The sequence below is a fragment of the Bos grunniens genome, chromosome 3 (assembly GCF_055505025.1).
Source record: "Bos grunniens cultivar Pamir isolate PY7600 chromosome 3, Bosgru_T2T1.0, whole genome shotgun sequence".
Classification (NCBI taxonomy): Eukaryota; Metazoa; Chordata; class Mammalia; order Artiodactyla; family Bovidae; genus Bos; species Bos grunniens.
In genome coordinates, this window is record NC_141167.1 from 11914719 (window position 1) to 11934951 (window position 20233).

The following is a 20233-nucleotide window of genomic DNA, read 5'->3' on the forward strand; positions in this document are numbered from 1 at the left end:
CCGGGTTCGAACCCTGGGTTGGGAAGATCCCCTTCTGGCAACTCACTCCAGTATTCCTGCCTGGAGAATCCCACGGACAGAGGAGAGTGGCCGGCTACAGCCCGTGGGGTATCAAAGAGTCGGACACGACTGAGCGACTTTGACTTTCACCTCTTTACCATCTGAGCCACGCCCCTTCAAGGTTTGAGTGACCTTCATTAATGTGTGACAGCACCTGGCACACTGGAGAAGTCCCATGAGTTAGGCTTAGGTCATTCCTTTACCCTCTCATTTACTGGTTTCAACCTCTCTCAGAAACCATCCCTTTTTCCTCCTTCATCACAGCTGGTCTCTTCTTATCCTAAAAATAGAAAATGTCTTTCTCCTCCCTGGCAGCTACTCTGTTTTCCTACCTTCCACAGTTGAACTTCTCAGGAGAGGCCTCTATATCAGTGATTCTCCAATTGGGAGTTTTTTTTGCAACCCCATTTCTACGTGAGACTGGATTTTCTTCTTGTGGTGGTGGTGGTGGTTTAGTTGCTAAGTCGTTTCGGACTCTTGCAACCCCATAGGCTGTAGCCCGCCAGGCTGCACTGTCCGTGCTACTTCTCAGGCAAGAATATTGCAGGGCAGTGCCATTGCCTTTTCCACTTCTTCTTGTACTTCAGTCAAAACAACATAGCACAATGGGCTGAACGCAGAAGCAGATATGAGAACCTGTCTTCTAGTAGGACAGACATTAAACAGATTTGCAAAAATATAAGGCAGTGTCACTCTTCTCACCAAATTTAAAAATATAAAAGGCAATGGCACCCCACTCCAGTGCTCTTGCCTGGAAAATCCCATGGACGGAGGAGCCTGGTGGGCTACAGTCCATGGGGTTGCTAGGAGTCAGAAGCGACTGAGCGACTTGACTTTCACTTTTCACTTTCATGCATTGGAGAAGGAAATGGCAACCCACTCCAGTGTTCTTGCCTGGAGAATCCCATGAACAGGGGAGCCTGGTGGGCTGCCGTCTCTGGGGTCGCACAGAGTCGGACACGACTGAAGCGACTTAGCAGCATAGTTATTTTAAAATAAAAATATGATAATGGGTCTGTTATGGTTATTTAAAAGGGAATTAATATTAATATATTATCTCAATTTCATATATATGTGATTACTATATATATATATCCCACATAAATACTTTAGTTTTCAGTAATTTTTAAAGAGCACAAAAGGGTTTTGAGACTGAAAATTTGAGAACAGCTGCTCTATCCGGAGGGCTTTCACCTACTCACTCAGCTCACTGTAATCTGGCTTCTTCTCAAGAGTATTTTTAGTTTTACTCACATTAACTTCTCTTGAAAAGGTTACTAATGATCTCCATGTACATAAGGGAACCTCTTATCTCCTTTCATTAAAAAAAAATTATTTATTTGACTGTGCCAGGTCTTAGTTGTGGCATATGGGATCTAGTTCCTGACAGAGATGGAACCCAGGGCCCCTGTATTGGGAGTGCGGAGTCTTAGCCGCTGGACCCCCAGGGAAGTCCCAGGGAACCAGTTGCCTTAATGTTATCTGGAATGCTTATTAAACCCAACCCCACACCTACAGAATCAGGAGCAGAGCCCAGGAATATGCACATCTAACAGTGCACACTAATGTTGAGACCCAATGCCCTCCTAAAGTCAGACTCAGCGACTCCCAGGCAAGCCCTGAACTCTTGTCTCTGCCTTTGCTATCGTGCTCAACTGCCTGGGATCCTCTCTTTTTATCTATAGATGTTAAGTCCAATCCCTCCTTCAAAGGCTGGCTGTACCTTCCTGAAGTCTGAGAATGCCAACTGGGAGTGAGGCTGATAGCATACTGCTTGATACATGTTTGCTTGGTGTATGCAGATTCACCATAGCTATTTATGTAGATCTCACCTCTCCTACTCATCTCTTGGGTGTTGAGACAGGGAGAAGGCCCTAGGAGGCTGAGATGCTTCACCCTACAAACTTCAGTTTCAGGAGGAACAATGGTTTTATGAATGTGGTGAGATGATGGGAGCTAAGTGAACTGGTGGCAGTGGGATGGAAAGAAGGGATGAGTGTTAAAGACCCTGAAGAGAGTGAATCAGAATCCTTGGGGACTGATTAAATCTGGAATGTGGTTAGCAGGAGGGGAAATCGATGATTTAAATTTTAACGCTGATGGTCCATTGACAGGAATAAGAGTGGTAGGGTTGGGAGGGGGTTCACGCCTTAGAGGGTATCTCATTTTTTGGCTACACAGCTCACTGAACCCCTTTCCCCACCTTTGGGGAGATCTGCCATTCTGTGAATTTCAGTAAGAGGTGAGTTTCTGTTCCCACTCTATATGGTTTAAAGGGCAGATATTGTCTCTGATCCTTGTCAGCTATGGCACAGGCTGGTGACCTAAACTCAGGCATTATCAGATTCCAAATCTGGAGCAAGGGACACAGACCAGCAGGAACGGTTGAGGCTTCATCTTGGTGTCTGCGTCATCCAGCGCCTCATCCCTGCGGGTGCTGCTGCTGTCGTGCTCTCCATGCCGCCTCCCCGTCCCTGGTTCCTGGCCATTTTGCATGATCCTTCACTCTTCCTGACAACTGTCATTTGCCTGAAGCCCTTTCAGTAAATTCCTTCACCTCAGTGGAGAATTAGTTCCATTTTTTTGTTGTTGTTGTTGTTCAGTTTCAAACCCAGACTAAAGCCCAGTTGAATTGAATTCATTTCAGGATCCTTGAGAACGTCCCTGGTGGCTCAGATGGTAAAACGTCTGCCTATAATGTGGGAGATCCAGGTTCAATCCCTGGGTTGGGAAGATCTCCTGGAGAAGGAAATGGCAACCCACTCTAGTATTCTTGCCTGGAAAATCCCATGGATGAAGGAACCTGGTAGGCTACAGTCCATGGGGTCCCAAAGAGTTGGACACGACTGAACAACTTCACTGTCACAGGAGCCTTGAATTTCCCTGTTCCCTGTACATGATTTCGTTGTGGTTCTGTATCCAACAGTCAGAAGATACAGAATCCTGAGAGTTTGGGTGATTCCCAGGTCACCTGCTCCAAATTCCCACCCAGGGTCCAATTCCCCTCTGCAGCCTCCCTCACTCCCGTGACCCCCTAGTCACTGCTGGATATTCCAGTGACCAGCAACTGACTCCTGTGCCGGCTGTTCTACTCCATTGTTAGGAAGCTTTGGGTAACTTCTATCCATTGCTTCTGGTGCTTTTCCATGGAGAACTGTCTTATTCTATATGAAATTTAAGAAGATTTTTCATGCCTTTTGAAAGTAAAGTGAATGTCCTGAATAAATAAAAATGATATCAATGTTAGACACTAAGCGTGAGGTGACGGAATGTCTCAGGAAAAGTGAACCTGCAGCCCAGAGAGGGGAATATGGAAATTTGTGAGTTAATAGTACGGGATCAAAGTAATGGCCTCTCTGAAAAAAGGAATGCAAAATAGTTTGCAGAAGAATGCAGACTAAGCACTGCAGGGCACATAAATATGTGGTCAGCACAGGCATGGAGGTGGTGAGAACAAAGGATAGGGTGAGGGTGAGAAATGGGGCCGTGAGATGACCGCTGAAGTGAGTGTGATGACAGGGTGGGTTGGGGGAAACCAGGGGTGATCAAGGATCCTCCTGCAATCGCCCCAGCCATTCTCACAGACTTTGAAAAATGGCTACATCAACATCTGTATCAGAGGGCAATCTTCAATCAGAAGCCACCGAGGGGGCACTTCCCTGGTGGTCCAGTGGCCAAGAAGACTCCGTGCTTCCAGTGCAGGGGGCCTGGGTTCGACCCCTGGTCAGGGAACTAGATCCCACATGCCGAAGCCAAAATATCCTGCGTGTCACAACTAAAGCTGAAGATCCTGTGTGCCATAACTAAGACCTAACATAGCCAAGGAAAAAAAAAAAGAAGCCACGGAGGAAGAGAGGGGAAGTGTGGTCAGAAATCAGTAGGATTTGAGTACAAGGACATAGTAAGAAAAGGAGAAAAGGGTCTTGAACCAGGCCCAGGAGAATGGGGAGCAGAGAAGACAGCTGAATCCAGCAAAGCTGGGGCTGGAGACTGGAAAGGGACTGTGTTGTGACAGAAGCTATGGGAGTGGGAGAGAGCAAGGTGATGAAACGGGAAGGCTGGAGAGCTGGTGGCAGGAGGAGGTCCTGGAGGAGCCGAGGCCATGCTGTGTGGGATTGCGTGGGACCCACGGGCTCCTTGGCGGCCTTTCGGCTTTTGGTGAAGTTCTGAGGTGCGGAAAGGGGGCTGAGTAGGGGTAAGGAAGGTAAATGATGTGCTGAGCTAGAGGGGAGAGGTGAGGGAGGGCATCCCACACAGGTTATTATCTTCTCAGTTGTAACTGAAGCTGGGAGGCCTTCTGGATATCCAGAAAACCTGAACTGAGAGCATCCTTGTCCTTCCCCTTAAATACATGAAAAAAGGAGAAGGCAAGGGTGTGATGGTTTGAGAGAATAGCATTGAACATGTATATTATCATATGTGAAACAGATCGCCAGTCCAGGTTTGATGCATGAGACAGGGCGCTCAGGGCTGGTGCACTGGGATGACTCAGAGGGATGGGATGGGGAGGGAGGTGGGAGGGGGGTTCAGGATGGGGGACACATGTACACCCATGCCTAATTCATGTCAATGTATGGCAAAACCCACCACAATATTATAAAGTAATTAGCTTCCAATTAAAAAAAAAAGAAACAAAAGGAAGTTGGGGAATTTTACAAAGAGGAGGGTGGAGGGATCTGAAGCCAATGTGCACGTGTAGGATTTAGGAGTCTGGGTCTGCCCCCAGGTCTATAAAGCTTTGTTTATAATACTTATTTTATCCTTCGTGTTTTAAAATTTTACGTTTTAAGTAATCCAAAAATAAAGAGAAAACAATTTATGAAGTTTATAGACAGTGACTTTTGAAGAATTTTGTAAGAGATGTGAATTTAAACAACTTCCTGTATTGTAATTTCAGCGGTCTCTGTGATTTTCAAAAAGTCACTTTTTCAGTTTTCCTCTTATTTTTCTCCCAGAATATGGGACTAGGGTTAATGACACACCCTGGCAGGCCCTTTACCTTCATAATGAGAAAAAAAGGCCACACCTCGCTAGGCCTCACGTGACAGGTTTCCTGTGGTTTTGGGAACCAGCAGAGACGATACTGTTATTTTCATCAGCAGAGGAACCACTGGCCAGAAACAAAAAGGATGTCCCATGTGTGTATGTGGGGTGGTGGTGGAAGTGTCAGGGTGACCAAAGAATCCAGAATGATTTCCATTGGCTCTTGGAATGCATCTTGACATTCTCATTTGAAAAGAGGTGGGCTATGACATGAGAACTTACTTTGCATTGAATCCTGAAGCTGGGTAGGGAAGATTCAACTAAGAAGAGGGGTCTCCAGCCCAGTCCCTTGGAAACAGTTCTTTCCACTCCCTCTGCTGCCAGCTGTCCAGGAATTTGGCAGCTGAAGAGGAGTTTTCCAGGCTTGATTTAAGGGAAGGAGCATGTGCATGCGCTAAGATGCCTCAGTCGTGTCTGACTCTGGGTGACGCTATGGACTGTAGCCCACCAGGCTCCTCTGTCCATGTGGTTCTCCAGGCAAGAATACTGGAGTGGGTTGCCATTTCCTCCTCCAGGGGATCTTCCCCACACAGGGATCAAACCTGTGTTTCTTATGTCTCCTGCATTGGTAGGTGTGTTCTTTACCACTTGCGCCACCTAAAGGGAGGAAGGGGTAGGTAAATGGTGTATTGATTTCTGGATTTTAATTTGGGTCTTTATAATTAGGTATTAGTACATGAACCCAGAACTTCCAGATGTTCAAGCTGGATTTAGAAAAGGCAGAGGAACCAGAGATGAAATTCCGAACATCTGCTGGACCATCAAAAAAGCAAGAGAATTCCAGAAAAACATCTACTTCTGCTTCATTGACCATGCTAATGAAATAGATCACAAAAAACTGTGGAAAATTCTTTATTAAGAGATGGGAATAGCAGACCACCCTCTCTGCCTCCTGAGAAACCTGTATGCAGGTCAAGAAGCAACAGTTAGAACTGGACATGGAACAAAGGACTGGTTCAAAATTGGGAAAGGAGTGTGTCAAGGCTGTATATTGTCACCCTGCTTATTTAACTTATATTCAGAGTACATCATGCGAAATGTCGGGCTAGATGAAGCACAAGCTGGAATCAAGATTGCCAGGAGAAATATCAATAACCTCAGATACACAGATGACACCACTCTTATGTCAAAAAGCGAACAGGAACTAAAGAGCCTCTTGATGAAGATGAAAGAGGAGAGTGAAAAAGTTGGCTTAAAACTCAACATTCAAAAAACTAAGATCATGGCATCTGGTCCCATCACTTCATGGCAAATAGATGGGGATACAATGGAAACAATGACAGACCTTATTTTCTTGGGCTCCCAAATCACTGCAGATGGTGATTGCAGTCATGAAATTAAACGACAGTTGCTCCTTGGAAGAAAAGCTATGACAAACCTAGATAGCATATTAAAAAGCAGAGACATTACTTTGCTGACAAAGGTCTGTATAGTCAAAGCCATGGTTTTTCCAGTAGTCATGTATGGACATGAGAGTTGGACCATAAAGAAGGCTGAGCGCAGAAGGATTGATGCTTTTGAGCAGAGGTATTGGAGAAGACTCTTGAGAGTCCCTTGGACTGCAAGGAGATCAAACTAGTCAATCCTAAAGGAAATCAGTCCTAAATATTCAGAACTGATGCTGAAGCTGAATCTCTAATACTTTGGCAACATGATGCAAAGAGCCGACTCATTGGAAAAGACCCTGATTCTGGGAAAGATTGAAGGCAGGCAGAGAAAGGGATGACAGAGGATGAGATGGTTGGATGGCATCACTGACTCAATGGACATGAGTTTGAGCAAGCTCTGGGAGATGGTGAAGGACAGGGAAGCCTGGCGTGCTGCAGTCCATGGGATCGCAAAGAGTCGGACATGACTGAGCGACTGAACAATTAGGTATTATGGTAAAAAAAAAAAAAAAAGTATAATATATACACTTCCCCCCTGTAATTTGCATTTGTCTTTCTACAGTTTCCTGTGACTTGAATTTGTCTCCATGGATGTAAACCAGAGTGACAAACCTGTTGGAAGAGGATGAGGGGATCTGATCCTGTTTAGACTTAGGGATCTTCAGGATCTGATTGCGATGCTAAAATTTGTTTCTTGCCTACCGGGATCTGGATGTAAGGAAAAAAGTGAGTTAATCTTGCATGGCATGACTTAAGGGCTAAATACATTTCCTCCCTTTCTTCCTGCCCCTTCAATCTCAATTTTTAAAATAGTTTTTATTTAGTTATTTTTGGCCATGCTGGGTCTTTGCTGCTCGTGGGCTTTCTCTGGCTGTGGCGCTCAGGCTTCTTATTGCAGTGGCTTCTCTTGTTGCGGAGCACCAGCTCTAAAGCACGCGGACTTCAGTAGTTGTGTGGTGAGGGCTCAGCAGTTGTGGTGCATGGGCTTAGGTGCTCGGTGTCATGTGGTATCTTCCCGGACCAGGGACCAAACTGGTGTCTCCTGCATTGCAAGGTAGACTCTCAACCACTGGACTGCCAGAAAAGCCCCACTTTCAATATTTTATTATTTTCTCTCTCTTTTTTACTCTCAATATTTTAAAAATATTTATTTGGGGATTTCCTGGCAGTCCAGTGGCTAAGACTCTGAGCTCCCAATGCAGGGAACCTGGGTTTGAGCCCTGATCGGAGAACTAGATCTCACATGCTGCAACTGAGACCGGCTGCAGCCAAAATAAATAAATACATAAATAATTAAAATATTTGGCTGCACCCGGTCTCAGTTGTGGCACACAGTCTTCGACCTTTGTCGTGGCATGTGAGGTCTTCAGTTGCAGCGTGTGGGATCTAGTTCCCTGACCATAGATTGAACCGGGGCCCCCTGCATTGGGAGGGCAGAGTCTTAGCCACTGGACCACCATGGAAGTCCCTTCACTCTCAATTTTTATTACATCTTTCTTCTGGAAGCCATTAAAGCACTTTTGTTCAGGAGGCTTTTCTAGAGCTTTGCCTTGCACAATTTACATGATCAATACTATGATAAGAACAAGAGTAGGACAGTTTTAAGACTGAGTTGAGAAGAGCTAAGTCACAGATTTGCTGAAAGAGAATAGAAATAGCCCCCCAAAGCATGGAGATGGGGGGAGGCATGGGTAAAATTGCAACTGTCAGATCCCACCTGAGGCAGCGTCTAGGAATCTGTAAACTCACCAACTTAGCTGGGGCAAGCTGGCTCTGAGTCAGTGAACTAGTTCTTTCCGTTTCTTACAGATGAAGGGAGGAACTGAGGCTTGTTGAGGGAACTGACCAAGACGCCATGGCAAATTCGGGGCAGGGATGGGGATCCTGGTGCCCCTTCCCTTGGAGCGAACTGGGCAGTGCTGTGTAACAGCCTCAGAACCCAGGTGAAAGGGTTAGTCACTCAGTTATGTCTGACTCTTTACGACCCTGTGGACTGTAGCCCGGCCGGTTCCTCTTTTCATGGAATTCTCCTGGCAAGAATACTGGAGCGGGTTGCCATGCCCTCCTCCAGGGGATCCTCCCAACCCAAGGATCGAACCTGGGTCTCCTGCATGGCAGTCACCAGGGAAGCCCTCACACCCCAAAGCCGGGTGTTAAATGAACAATGATGCCTTGTCAGTACTCAGTCCAGATTCTTGCCAGAATAATCCTTATCTTCTTTTTCCTTTGCCCCTTCCCAACTCCCCTGCTTTTTCTGGGTGCCCTAAGCCACAATGCAAATAAACTTGTTTTTCTCAACATCTGTGTAAGACTAGAGACATGAAACTCAAAGATTGCTTCATCACCAGGCTGCCTTACCAGAGATCTGTATCTTGTTTATTCATTGAGACAACAGGGAGGTTTGAGATCATCAGCATGGCTCTGGGATAGGTGGAGGGAGGAGGCTGCCTCTCGGCCACCTGCGGCCCATGTCCAAGGCCCCAGGACACGCTGGGAGCAGATGGTGGCGTTCAGGTCTGTCACAGTGCGGTGGCAGCCAGACCCAGGTCAGGGCCTTCCCCTGCACTCGTCGTCTGCTTACAAGAGACTAAAACTGAAGGCACTTTGTAAGCCTGTAAGAAGCAGTCTGGGGTCCCCAGGTGGCTCAGTGGTAAAGAGCCCGCCTGCTAAGTCAGGAGATGTGGGTTCCATCCCTTTGTGGGGAAGATCCTCTAGAGGAGGGCATGGCTGCCCACTCCAGTATTCTTGCCTGGAGAATCCTCATGGACAGAAGAGCCTGGCAGGCTACGTCCATGGGGTCTCAAAGAGTCAGACACAACTAAATAACAGCAACAACAAATCCAAACCCTATGCCTTGGGTAAGCTAAGGATGGGTACCCTGACCCTTGCTTTCCAGAAATATGTTTGCCTCCACTCTTACTAGGGTGCAGGGGTCCCGAGTGGTCCTGGTTGGCTTAATCTCAGGCAGTGACCAGCTCAGCTTAGTTCCTCTCCCACCCTTTGCCGTTCTGGATATTGCTTCCAGGAGACTGAATGGACCTTGACCTCTGGATGTTGGCTGACCTCGAGCTGCCAGTTACTCGGCCAGAATGAACACGAGGTGGAGGGCTGACCCTCCTTCCTGAAGCAATGAGGGCAGCCCTGGCCTGAGACATTTCTCATGGATCCAAATTAGACTTTGGCATCCTGCCAAGGGAAGTATTGACTAACTCATCTGGTGCACAGAAGGGAAAGCGGTACACCACGTGCCTCCCGCACGTCCAGCTTACAGCTCTGCTTGGTCGCTAAGGTGAAGCAGAGGAGACGGCTGTCATGGCAACTCACGCTGGGCGCCTTTAGAAGGCAAGAACGCTAAGTGGCAGAGGAAGACTCTGGGGGTAAGGAGGACGTATCACGCTAAAGATCAAACACATTTCCATATGGGATAAGCCCACACCACATATGGATGGAGAGACGTGTGGAGAACCACAGATGCCCACAGGCTCTGCGCGTGGCCCGCGGGAGGAGTCCCCTGTCACGGCCTTGCTTCCTCTGAGTCTGAGGTGACAGCTTCCAGTGTGTCAGGCTGTATAAACTGGGCCCCGACGGTTTGAGGCGATTGCCTTTTCTACTATGTCAGACTCACAAGGCAGAAGACGTCCCGGAAGCTCTGAAATTTTGTGACGATCCACGGGCATCTGTGAGCGGCAGGCCCCCCTGAGCCAGGCTTGTCATGAAGGTGGCAACAGGGGCACCGTCTTGCTGATTCTGGGCTCCAGATGCTCTGAGTGCCATAAAACCAGGAAGGAAATGGGGAAGGGTCCAATTTCAAAGCCAGAGTATATTTTGCTGAAAATATGGATATGTGTGTTGCCTTCCGAACAGTGTGCTCCCCGAGGCAGATCTGCACAGTTTATCAGGATGGAAATGGGAACAAGGGGGTAAGGGCTTCGCTTAGTAGAAAACTAGCAGCATCATGTGGTTCCCTGGGGGGCACCCCCGGGGTCCTCATCAAGTGGCCTCTCTCCAGGGGGAGGGGCGCCTGGTCAGCACGGCTATAATTCATCCATCATGGCGAGCCAGTCGTCGCCCTTGCTGGAGCTCTGCCTTGACTGGTCCGTGATTTCAAACTCCCCCATGATCCGCACCAGCTCCTGGTTCGTCTGCTGGTCCTGTGAGAGGAGGGAGGGAATGAAGAAACGTGTGGGCACGCCGGCCTCTCTGTGCAGCTAGTGGTGCATTTCCCACCCCTGGGATGCACTTCGGTTCCTGCCTGTTTGTCAGGATAGGGACTATGTTACGTGCTGATTAGACAGGAGGAGGAGGGAGGGCCTTTGAAGTTCACTGTTATTATAAGAACGGGGTGGGGGGAGGAATAAGATTTGACTTGTATAATCGCCTGCACGCACCTGAGTAGCTTGGATGTTGATAACTTCGTAGGATAACTCTTCTGGCCTGGTGAGCGCTGCTTGTCTGTACAAGAGGGTCGAGAAACGGGTCAAAGGTTAGGATTTTTCTCCCTGCCAGTGTGGCACATTGGTCCTTGATAATCTGGTAACCTATTTTTTTCTCTCTCTTCAACTTTCTGCCCTCTCCCCAGCCAGGACACCCTACGCTCCAGGAAGTCAAGTCCTTTTATATCTCTGCTTCTGCACATACTAAAGTCTGCCAAGAATAACTTTTCCCCTTCCTCTGCTTGGCAAACTCCGAGACCCTGCTCAGTTGGCAACCTCTTTAATCTGCTGGGGCCAAGTCAGTCCCCGTGTCCTCACTGGAGCGTGTGTGACATGGCGCTGGAGGGACTTGGGCGTGTGTTCGTGCTCCTGCCGCGCTGGGAGCACCTGAGGTCAGGCCCCAGGTGTTACGTGCCATCCTTGGGTCCCTACACTTCCCCCAGGGCCTGCCACTCCAAAGGAGAGAGAAAGAGAAGGCACCCACCCCCACCCCAAATACATGGCTGTGAGAACAGTCGCATGAGATAATGAATGCAAACGTTCTCTGGAAACTGTAAAGCACTGTCTAAGTCTCAGTGAATTACCTCCGCTATTGGTTCTGGGGGAGACTGTCTCATCCTGAAGATGTCATGCTCCAATCTCCTTCTGGTTTCTTAACAGTCTTTTTAAAAATATGATTATCTTGACTTCCAATTCTCTTGAACTGAGCTAAATAAAATGTTAGAGCTACTTTTTGAACAAATCCAAAAGATTCAGGCCATTTAATACTAGTGGGTTCTTCTTTAACTAAGGTTGTTGAGTTTGCTGATCTTTCATTTTTGAACTTTATTTACATCTGTGTTTATAAGTGATAAGAACCACTTATTTGGTTTCTGATGGTCATTTTTTGGTTCTTACCACACTTAGGATTTTTACATAGGTCTTTAAAGAAACAGGTTGAAAACATACTCCTCCTCTTCATCAGTGGTGAAGAGATTCAACCGGAATCCTGGCTCAGGGCCACTGGGTTTCTGAATCTCCATGCCTCCTATCAGCCTGGCCAAGAGATTCAGCTCTTCTTTAGCAAGAGGGTTTGGAACGATGCTTTCCTGCAAAATCAATTTCATAATTTTTAGCCACGTGAAGGTGATTCAATTCCTTGCTGATACCCCAGAGACCCAGGGTGGTATTTCAAAACAAGGCAAAACAGTAACTGTCTAAATGATTTCTGGGAAGCACTGGGTCCACACGAAGCATAGGAAATAGAACCAGAAGAGAAATAGCCCGTGTCAGAAGCAGAGAGACTCTAGCAAGGCGACAAGCCAGAGATTCTCACACTTTCAAGATGAGTGGAAGGCCCCAGGGATCCTCGTTCTCCTCAAACCACCTTCCTCCTCGAAGGAGAACACTGCTTCCTCTTCAGGCAGTCTAGTTCCCCAGCCTTTGCCTCCAGGTCCAAGGGCACTCCTTCCACAGGAGCGACCACACTGCCCTCCGGTGGTGACCAGTGAGCACACCCTCGAATCCCTTCTCTCCCGTGGCTCCTTCTCTCATGGCCTGGCCCCACTGCAGCCTGCACCCTCCTCCTACCTGGCTCTCTCTAACCCGGCTTTTTCCCTGCTTTGCCTCTGGAATCAGGCCCGTGTGCCTGTCTGGGCGGGTCTCTGGCCACTGCTGCTATTGCCTTATGATCCAGCTACACGAGAGGGACGCTGACTGCCTGCTTCCCCCAAGGAGCGTGCCTCTGGTGCCTTTGCTCGTCCCGTCATCTTGGTTTGTGTGTCTTTTTCTCCTTCTGAGCTGTTTAGTATCTGCCTCGCTCCAGAGCCCCACTTGAATGTCACCTCCTCTGAAAAGCCTTCTTGTTCCCTGTCCAGGGGGCTCCTTCCCACCCCCCTGGACAGGATATGTGTTCTGACATAGTTCTTTGCTCAGAATGCTCAGTGAGTTCACCTTCTGTCTTCCGCCAGGTTATAGTTATTTGTTTCTATTGCTGTCTTTATAAGCCTAGCGTATTACAAGGCCCTTCAGGATGGGACCAAATCTAAGCCAGCTCTGTGTCCTGGGAACGCCCCCCCGCCACCCATAGACACAGTTCAATAAATGTTTATAGCATAACTGAATAGTCCGTGGGGCCTATAGCTAGATGACAGCTAGTTCAGTGAAAATTTGTACAAAAGAATTCAGAGAACCCAAACCCCATTTTGAACCCAACTTTCACATCATCACCCAGGGAAGCAGGGAAAGGGGATGTTTTAACGATCAGAATACACACAAGTGCTGAACTCAGCAGCCACGGACCTCACAGCACTGGTACAATGCTATTTCACATGTCCTTATGTGTGGTTCCTGCTTAATTATGGTGGTGGAGACAAGCTTAAAATTACCTAATTAGTCAGATCACTGGAAGTCTCCATGAGAAACTATAATTAAAAACCTGCGTACTGGGTAAGGCGGAATGGAGAAGACTGCAAACAAGGAGGGAGCCTTGGCCAGCTCTGAACTCTAGAGACCCCTCCCTTCTCCCTGTCCAGACTCTGGTATCTAGAAATTAGCTCTGAAGGTAAACACGGGAGGCAAAAGCTCACCTGCGTCTGTGAAGCTAAGTTCTTTGATGCTGCAGACATGTGGGTTTCCACGGGCCGGTTCACGCTATACCTGGTGGCAACGGAAAACCACGAAAACATTGTCCAGGCCTCTTACCCTGACTTCCTTCTAACTCGTAAATATAGTGCATAGCTTTTACTCTGAGGTATCAAAAAGCATCCAGAAAGGTGCTGGGGATACAGACTATAACTAAGTGGGTGTCAACCACTCAAGTTTTGCTTCTTCCCAAATCAAAATACCTAGGAAGCTGTATGGCGATATTTCCTCTTGCAAAGTAATGTGTATTTCTGGAAAAAAACATGATCGGTACATGAAGGCCAAGGCCTTTTGGGTCTCTACTGCATTAAAAGGTTTTGGCTAGTTCTCTTGTATGGCTATTTTAAGTTATTTATCTTTTTGACCTGTTAATCTACCTTCTGGTGGAAGATCCGAGGTGCCCTTTGGAAATGCGGGGGCCCTGCCTGCCGTGTCTCTAAGGGGAAATTTCTTCAATTGTCAGCAGGGGTTTTTCACTGCAGAAGTCAAGCCAGTTTTTTAAATGAAGGGACCTCTGCTGCACTGGAATTCATTTGGGGAAGGAAGAATTTGCTTACATATTAGTTCCCAGTTTCAGGACTCGGTCTCCATAGAGCTCAAGAGACCCTTCTTTGGGGGCAGCGACATAGCTCCCGCCGTGCTTAAATTCTGTCCTCTTCACTTCTTTGCCTTTGTTGTTGAATGTTCTACGAGACAAAGTAGGACATGATGGGATTTCCCTGGTGGTCTAGTGGTTAGGAATTCACCGCGCAACGCATGGGTCTGAATCTTGGTTGGGGAACTAAGATCCCATATGCCACAGAGCAGCTAAGCCCGCATGCTACAGCTGCTAAGCCTGCACGCTCTGTGCGCCAAGTAGAGAGCCCGTGTCTCAACAAGCGATCCCACGCGCCACAACTAAGACCTGATGCAGCCAAATAAATAAATACTAAAAAAAAAGACAAAGCAGGACGTGATGCCACGCTCTCCAAGCCTGGAGAGTCCCGGAGGCTTCATTATTCTTTGTACTATGGGACCAGAGGGAATTTACATGCTGCTTCAAAATAAAGATGCTAGCTGATGTAACTGTGTGTGTGTGTGTGCGGGTTTGTGCGCTCAGTCGCATCTGACTTTGCAGCCCCAAGGACTGTAGCACGCCAGGCTCCTTTGTCTGTCGAATTTTCCAGGCAAGAATACTGAAGCAGGGTGCCATTTCCTACTCCAGGGGATCTTCCCGACCCAGACCCAGGATCAAATCCACGTCTCTTGCATCTCCCGCATTGGCAGGTGGATTCTTTACCGCTAACGCCAGCTGGGTGATAGTAATACAATAATAATGATAATAATATTTATTGAGTATATGCTATGTACTGGGTGGTGTGTAGCACTTTAGAGCATTACAGTATTATCATATTCATCCTCACAGTAAACATTCAATAGATGAAGAAATAAATCTTGGAGTATCTGCTAGGTGACAAGCTGGGATTAAACCTTACCTCCTCTCTGCTGTGCTTAACTGGAGAAAGGGAGGGGCCGAGCATGGCTGCAGTCTATGTGGCGGCCCACATATTGCTTTCCCGGCCCCCTGAACACTGGTCTGACAATTACTGTTGAGCATTCATTCACCTGATGAGTCCAGGGACTTCAGTTCCCCAGGGGACGGGCCCGGACACTGGCAACACGAAGCGACCACTGGAATTCTGAACTTTGTCCTTTAGAAATATGGACACCTGGGGGGAAAAAATACTTGGCGTCATTTTCTTGGCATATTTCCATAGACATATGCATTCTGAGAATGGGAAGTGTGTAATGGCTTAAGACGAGAGAAAAACACACCATGACAAACACCTGCGGAGTATAGTGTTTTTACAAACAGAACCTCTTTGAGCCACATAACAAACCTCCCAGGGAGGTAGTGCTGCTGTGCTGTGCTTACTCAGTTGTGTCCAACTCATGTGTCCCTGTGGACTGCAGCCCGCCAGGCTCCTCTGTTTATGGGGATTCTCCAGGGTAGAATTCTGGAGTGGGTTGCCATGCCCTCCTCCAGGGGATCTTCCCAACCCAGGGATCGAACTGGGGTCTCCTGCATTGCAGGCAGGTTCTTTACCAGCTGAGCTACCAGGGAAGCCCATGGATAGCGCGACCCCTGCCTTCACGATGAGGAGGTTGGGGTTCAGAGAGTGAAGCGACTTTCCCAGAAGGATTCAAAATCAAGGATGACTCCAGATTCTATGTCCATTCCTTGGTTCCTTATAAACTCTCTATATAGCTCTGAGGCTGGAGCTGTTAAGACCCTGATTATCTCCTCAGAGGTTAAGACACTCCCTCCAGGCCTACCAGCTCATAAGGGGCAGAGCTGAGGATTCACACCCTTGTGTTTCTGACTGCAAGCTCTCAGCCACGTGCTGGACTGGTGAGGAGGGGCCGGCCGGGTGGGTCCAGCGGGCATAGAGTCTGAAAGTCTACTACGTGAGTCAAAACCCCACACTATGCTTATTTCTCCTCCTTGCTTCATGCACTCTTGTATTGAGGTCTTGGTTGAATTAAATCCCATCAGTTTTATTGGGGAGTTTCCTGGCAGTCCAGTGGTTAAGACTGGGTGCTTTCACTGCAGGGGGCCTGGGTTCAGTCTCTGGTTGGGGAACTGAGATCCCACAAGTTGTACAGCATGGCCAAAAAAAAAAAAAAAAAAATCAGTTTCTTCCTCATCTGTAAAGTGAGATAAAGTTGAAGGTTCCTTCAAACTCTAAAATTCCACAAGATTATATCAGTAACATTGCCAAGAATAAGCATCTGTTGCACACAAGGCAGTGAAAGTGCAAAGTGCTGAGGATTTGTACGCTGGCAGCGTGGCCTGCCGACGTTACACTGTCCAGGCGCACAGCTCAGCTGGGCCTCTCCTTGGCTCTGAGTATTTTGGTAAGTTATGCTACCTTTCTCTTTGGTCGTCTGAGGATAGTAACAGAACCTATTCAATGGGTTAGTTGAGCACTAAATCAGGTAATGAACAAGAAGTCCTTTCCACAGAGCCTGACACATAAGTGCCCGATGAGAGGTAGCTAACAGTCTCAGTATCACAGTCTGATTGGATGCAGGACACAGCATAGAGTGCAGAAACGATGACACTGTCAAGAGCAGTATGCTGCACATGCAAAGGAGCCCACCAAAGAGAGTGACCACAGGCAGAGCGGGTGGGCAGGGGCCACTGTGGGTGTGGAGCTGGGCCTGGGGAGGCTGGGTGTGAAGACACTTCAGAAACACAGAAAGTGAAAGTGAAAGTCACTCAGTCGTGTCTGACTCTTTGCGACCCCACGGACTCTACAGTCCATGGAATTCTCCAGGCCAGAATACTGGAGTGGGGTAGCCTTTCCCTTCTCCAGGGGGATCTTCTCAACCCAGGGATCAAACCCAGGTCTCCCGCACCGCAGGTGGATTCTTTACCAGCTGAGCCACAATGGGTGGGCAAAAAGGCATGTTTTGGGAGGAGTGTGTACACTGGTTTGGTTGGAGGGTTTGGCTTTAAGGACATTTTAACCTTGAGATTCTGTGACCACGGGATATGAATACAAGCAAGGAGAAAGAAAATTCTGAGAGAAGTGAGACTTTATGCCTGTTTTGGACTTTCTGGTTAGTTAATTCTAACAGGGGTGACTATGTCATAGACCCGAAATGTACAAATTTAGTCAAGTGTGTGTCTGGGTTTGACCTGAAGATCTGCCCTTGGCTGGAGGGGACTGTTTGGTCTGCCTGCTTGCCCAGCCCCTCTGCTGACACTCAGCTTAGCTGTGACTCTCCTGTGCCCTGTTCCTCTCACTCCACCCTTTTTATTCCGAGGTAATCTCCTCTCTTCCCATACACCAGTGCTCCTGTGCCCTGTTCCTCTCACTCCACCCTTTTTATTCTGAGGTGATCTCCTCTCTTCCCATACACCGGTGTTCACCTCATTGCTGACGGCTCCCAGGTCTGGAGCCTCCACTCAGTCTTCTTTCCTGGGCATCTGACCCGTCTAATCCCACTGCCTATTAAATATGTCCACGGATCCATGGGAAGCACCTCCAATTCACCCTGCTCAGAACAGGGCTCCATCCGTCTTCCCTAACCTGATCCCCCTGAATGACACCACCAGGTCACCACGTCAGCAATCTGAGTCCCCCGCCCACCACCTTCCCATGGCTATTCAGTGGCCAGGCCCTGCTCATCCAGTGATCATTTCTGTGTCCGGCCCCTCCTCTCTGCCCTGCTCCCTAGCTCGGACCTTCACCACCTCTAGCCTGGGGACTGCAGAGCCTCCCTGCCTCTGCTCTCATCTGTGTTGGATCTGTCCTCCACTCTGCTGCTACAGAGAATCTTCTCAACTCCTCTCTGACCGTGTTCCTCTCCTGGTTCACTGGCTTAGCCGCCTGCCCGACGATGTCCAGCTGGCCCATGCTCCTCTCTGCAGCCGCGCTCCTCCTCGAGCCCGAGGCAGCCTTCTGACCCCTGCACTGCCCGTCACGCCGGGTGGTCACCTGAAGGTGCTTTACAAGGTGGTGTCCTCTTAACCCCTCCTCTTGTTTTCCCATGGTCCTGGGGAAAACCTCTTTCTTTTAAAGCTCTCGGATCCTCTGTGCAGACGCCCTGATGCTCTTAGGTAGAGGTGGCCATGCCCCACAGTGTCCTCTCTTTTCTGGGTCAGAATCAAACATCCGTAAGGCACTTAGTGCACGTTCCCTTCTCTGAGGAGGTCCTGAGGGCAGGACACGTGTTTCCTATGGAAAGAGGGAATGAAGGTTGTGGAGCTGCGGGGCTAGCGTGCTGAATGCTCCATGAGTGCCCACACTCCCCAGCATGATGGCGGGATTCAGGTGGCCGGGAGGAAGTGAGCCAGGGATGTACATGCTTGGGGAATGTGGGTGAGTGACTTCACAGTTTGTTTCAACAGTGAGGGCTGACTGTGGGGCTTTGGACGGTGTGATGGTTGCTGGTCTGGCCTTATAAGAGGAGGGCTAAGTTTGTGTAGGCAGGAAAATAATGATCTGAAAGGGAGGGGGAAGCTGGTAGAATGCCGACCCTGCTTCTTGCAGCCTGCCTGTGGATGAAGGAAATGACCGGCCGCCTTCAAGTGGCGAGAAGACTTTGCATACAGCCTCTCTGCTGCATGCTAGGATGCCCACGTCACGCCTCCGGCTTTCCTCTCCCCTCTGAGCTCCGGGTTTAGACATCCAGCTACTTGCTTGACTCTGCTACTCAGAGAGCAAATCGAGCGTAAACAGAACGACTTTTTCTACTCAAATATCCTTCCCTTCCGTCCTTCCCCAACTCAGAAAATGGCACCAGCAACCTAGGAGCTGTTCTTCATTCCTCTTTCCCTCATTCCCCACATCCAATCTCTGAGTAAATCTTATTGACCCTGCCCTGAAGGTGAGTATGTGAATATTTTTCATGATTTCCAGAGCAAACACCTAGTCCAAGTGCTTTCCTTTTTTACCTGGATCTCATTTTTTTACCTAGATTTTGTAACTGCTGGCCTACCTCTTTTAGTTCATTTTCCAGATCCAAGTCAGATCATGTTATCAGTTCATCTTAAAATCCTCCAGATCTTTTCTTTACTCTTAGGATAAAGTCCTTACTAGAATCTAAAGCTAAGTCACCTGGTAGGTAAGAACCAGTTTATTCATGACTGGCGTCTCCTGCTCAGCGAGCACTCACCCTACCTAGGTGGTTAACTTTATTTGAGTACTGCCCCCGCCTAGACATGCTCTGTTCACACAGCCTTTCTCTCTGTCCATGGGGCGTTTCGTGCTTTTCCCACTTAATGGTCTTTGAACTCGCTGTCCCTTCAGGCTAGAAGCTCTTCCCTGAGATCTTTGTTAGTTATACTCTCAGCTGAAATGTCTGTCCTCAGAAAGGCTGTCCTTGCCTCTACCATCTAAGGATATATTGTCCAGTAAGGTAGCTATTAGTCAAGTGTGACTATTTAAATTTAGATTAAATTAACAGCTCAGTTTCTCTGTCTGATGAGCCATGTTTCAAGTACCCAACAGCCCTATGGGGCTAGTGGCTCTCTCAGTGGACAGCATGGATACAGAACATTTCCATCATGACAGGAAGCTCTGTTGGACAGAGCTGGTCGGAAGCAACATCCCATCCCAGTTCCCTCCTATAAGGCCATCTTCCTGAGAATTATCAGAACTGGAACACAACTTAACGTGTCCTCGTGGTTTCTTCCTACTGGCATGGAGCCTTCTCAGGGCAGGGCCTCTGCCTTGTTCACTTCTATATCTCAGGACCGAAAATGACCTGGAGTGGAGCAGGCACTCAGTACATATTGGTTAGACCGACTAGTTTTCCAGGGATGCAGTGTTTCCAAGTGGAGTGGATAATGGAGTGGAGATGCGAGGACCAGGCTGTGAAGAGGTGAAGATGGAGTGACGTTTGCCAACTGGAAGAGCGGAAGCGCAGGAGGAAAGTCCGCGACAGAAGATGCGCGCACGCGGAGGGGCGTTCGGGAGAGGGCGGGCGACCGGACGGTCTACCCCGTAGGAGGCAACTCTGAAGGCGCTCCAGAGGGCTGAAGGGGTTGGGACTTGAGACGCCTGCACGTAACTGCTCTGATTCCATATGGAATCAGTCTCTGCGCAGCCTCTTGGGCCCAGGGCACAGGTCAGGGCCTGGACCATACTAAGGCCACTTCAGGCTGCTTTTGTTTTTAAATCTTTACTTATCATT

At 48.4% G+C, this 20233-nt stretch overlaps 1 protein-coding gene and 1 long non-coding RNA gene across 3 annotated transcripts in view; one reads left to right on the plus strand and one right to left on the minus strand.

Annotated features, from left to right (window-relative positions):
• Positions 1 to 47: 47 nt before the first annotated feature.
• LOC147375000 (uncharacterized) lies at positions 48 to 7271 on the plus strand. Its single transcript, XR_015156036.1, has 3 exons — positions 48 to 181; positions 5770 to 6978; positions 7054 to 7271. It is a non-coding gene; the product is annotated as an uncharacterized LOC147375000 (long non-coding RNA).
• Positions 7272 to 10291: 3020 nt separating this feature from the next.
• Positions 10292 to 20233, minus strand: part of OSCP1 (organic solute carrier partner 1) — a 29204-nt gene continuing 19262 nt past the window's right edge. The window contains exons 5-10 of one of the 2 annotated variants that reach the window (XM_086379786.1): positions 15152 to 15255; positions 14104 to 14232; positions 13492 to 13561; positions 11873 to 12012; positions 10880 to 10943; positions 10292 to 10642 (exon numbers count right to left, since the gene is read on the minus strand). In XM_086379786.1, the coding sequence (XP_086235912.1) occupies positions 10526 to 10642; positions 10880 to 10943; positions 11873 to 12012; positions 13492 to 13561; positions 14104 to 14232; positions 15152 to 15255 (624 nt within the window). In that variant the 3' untranslated portion in view covers positions 10292 to 10525. The remainder of the gene's footprint in view (positions 10643 to 10879; positions 10944 to 11872; positions 12013 to 13491; positions 13562 to 14103; positions 14233 to 15151; positions 15256 to 20233) is intronic. The other variant, XM_086379796.1, reaches the window with a different exon arrangement.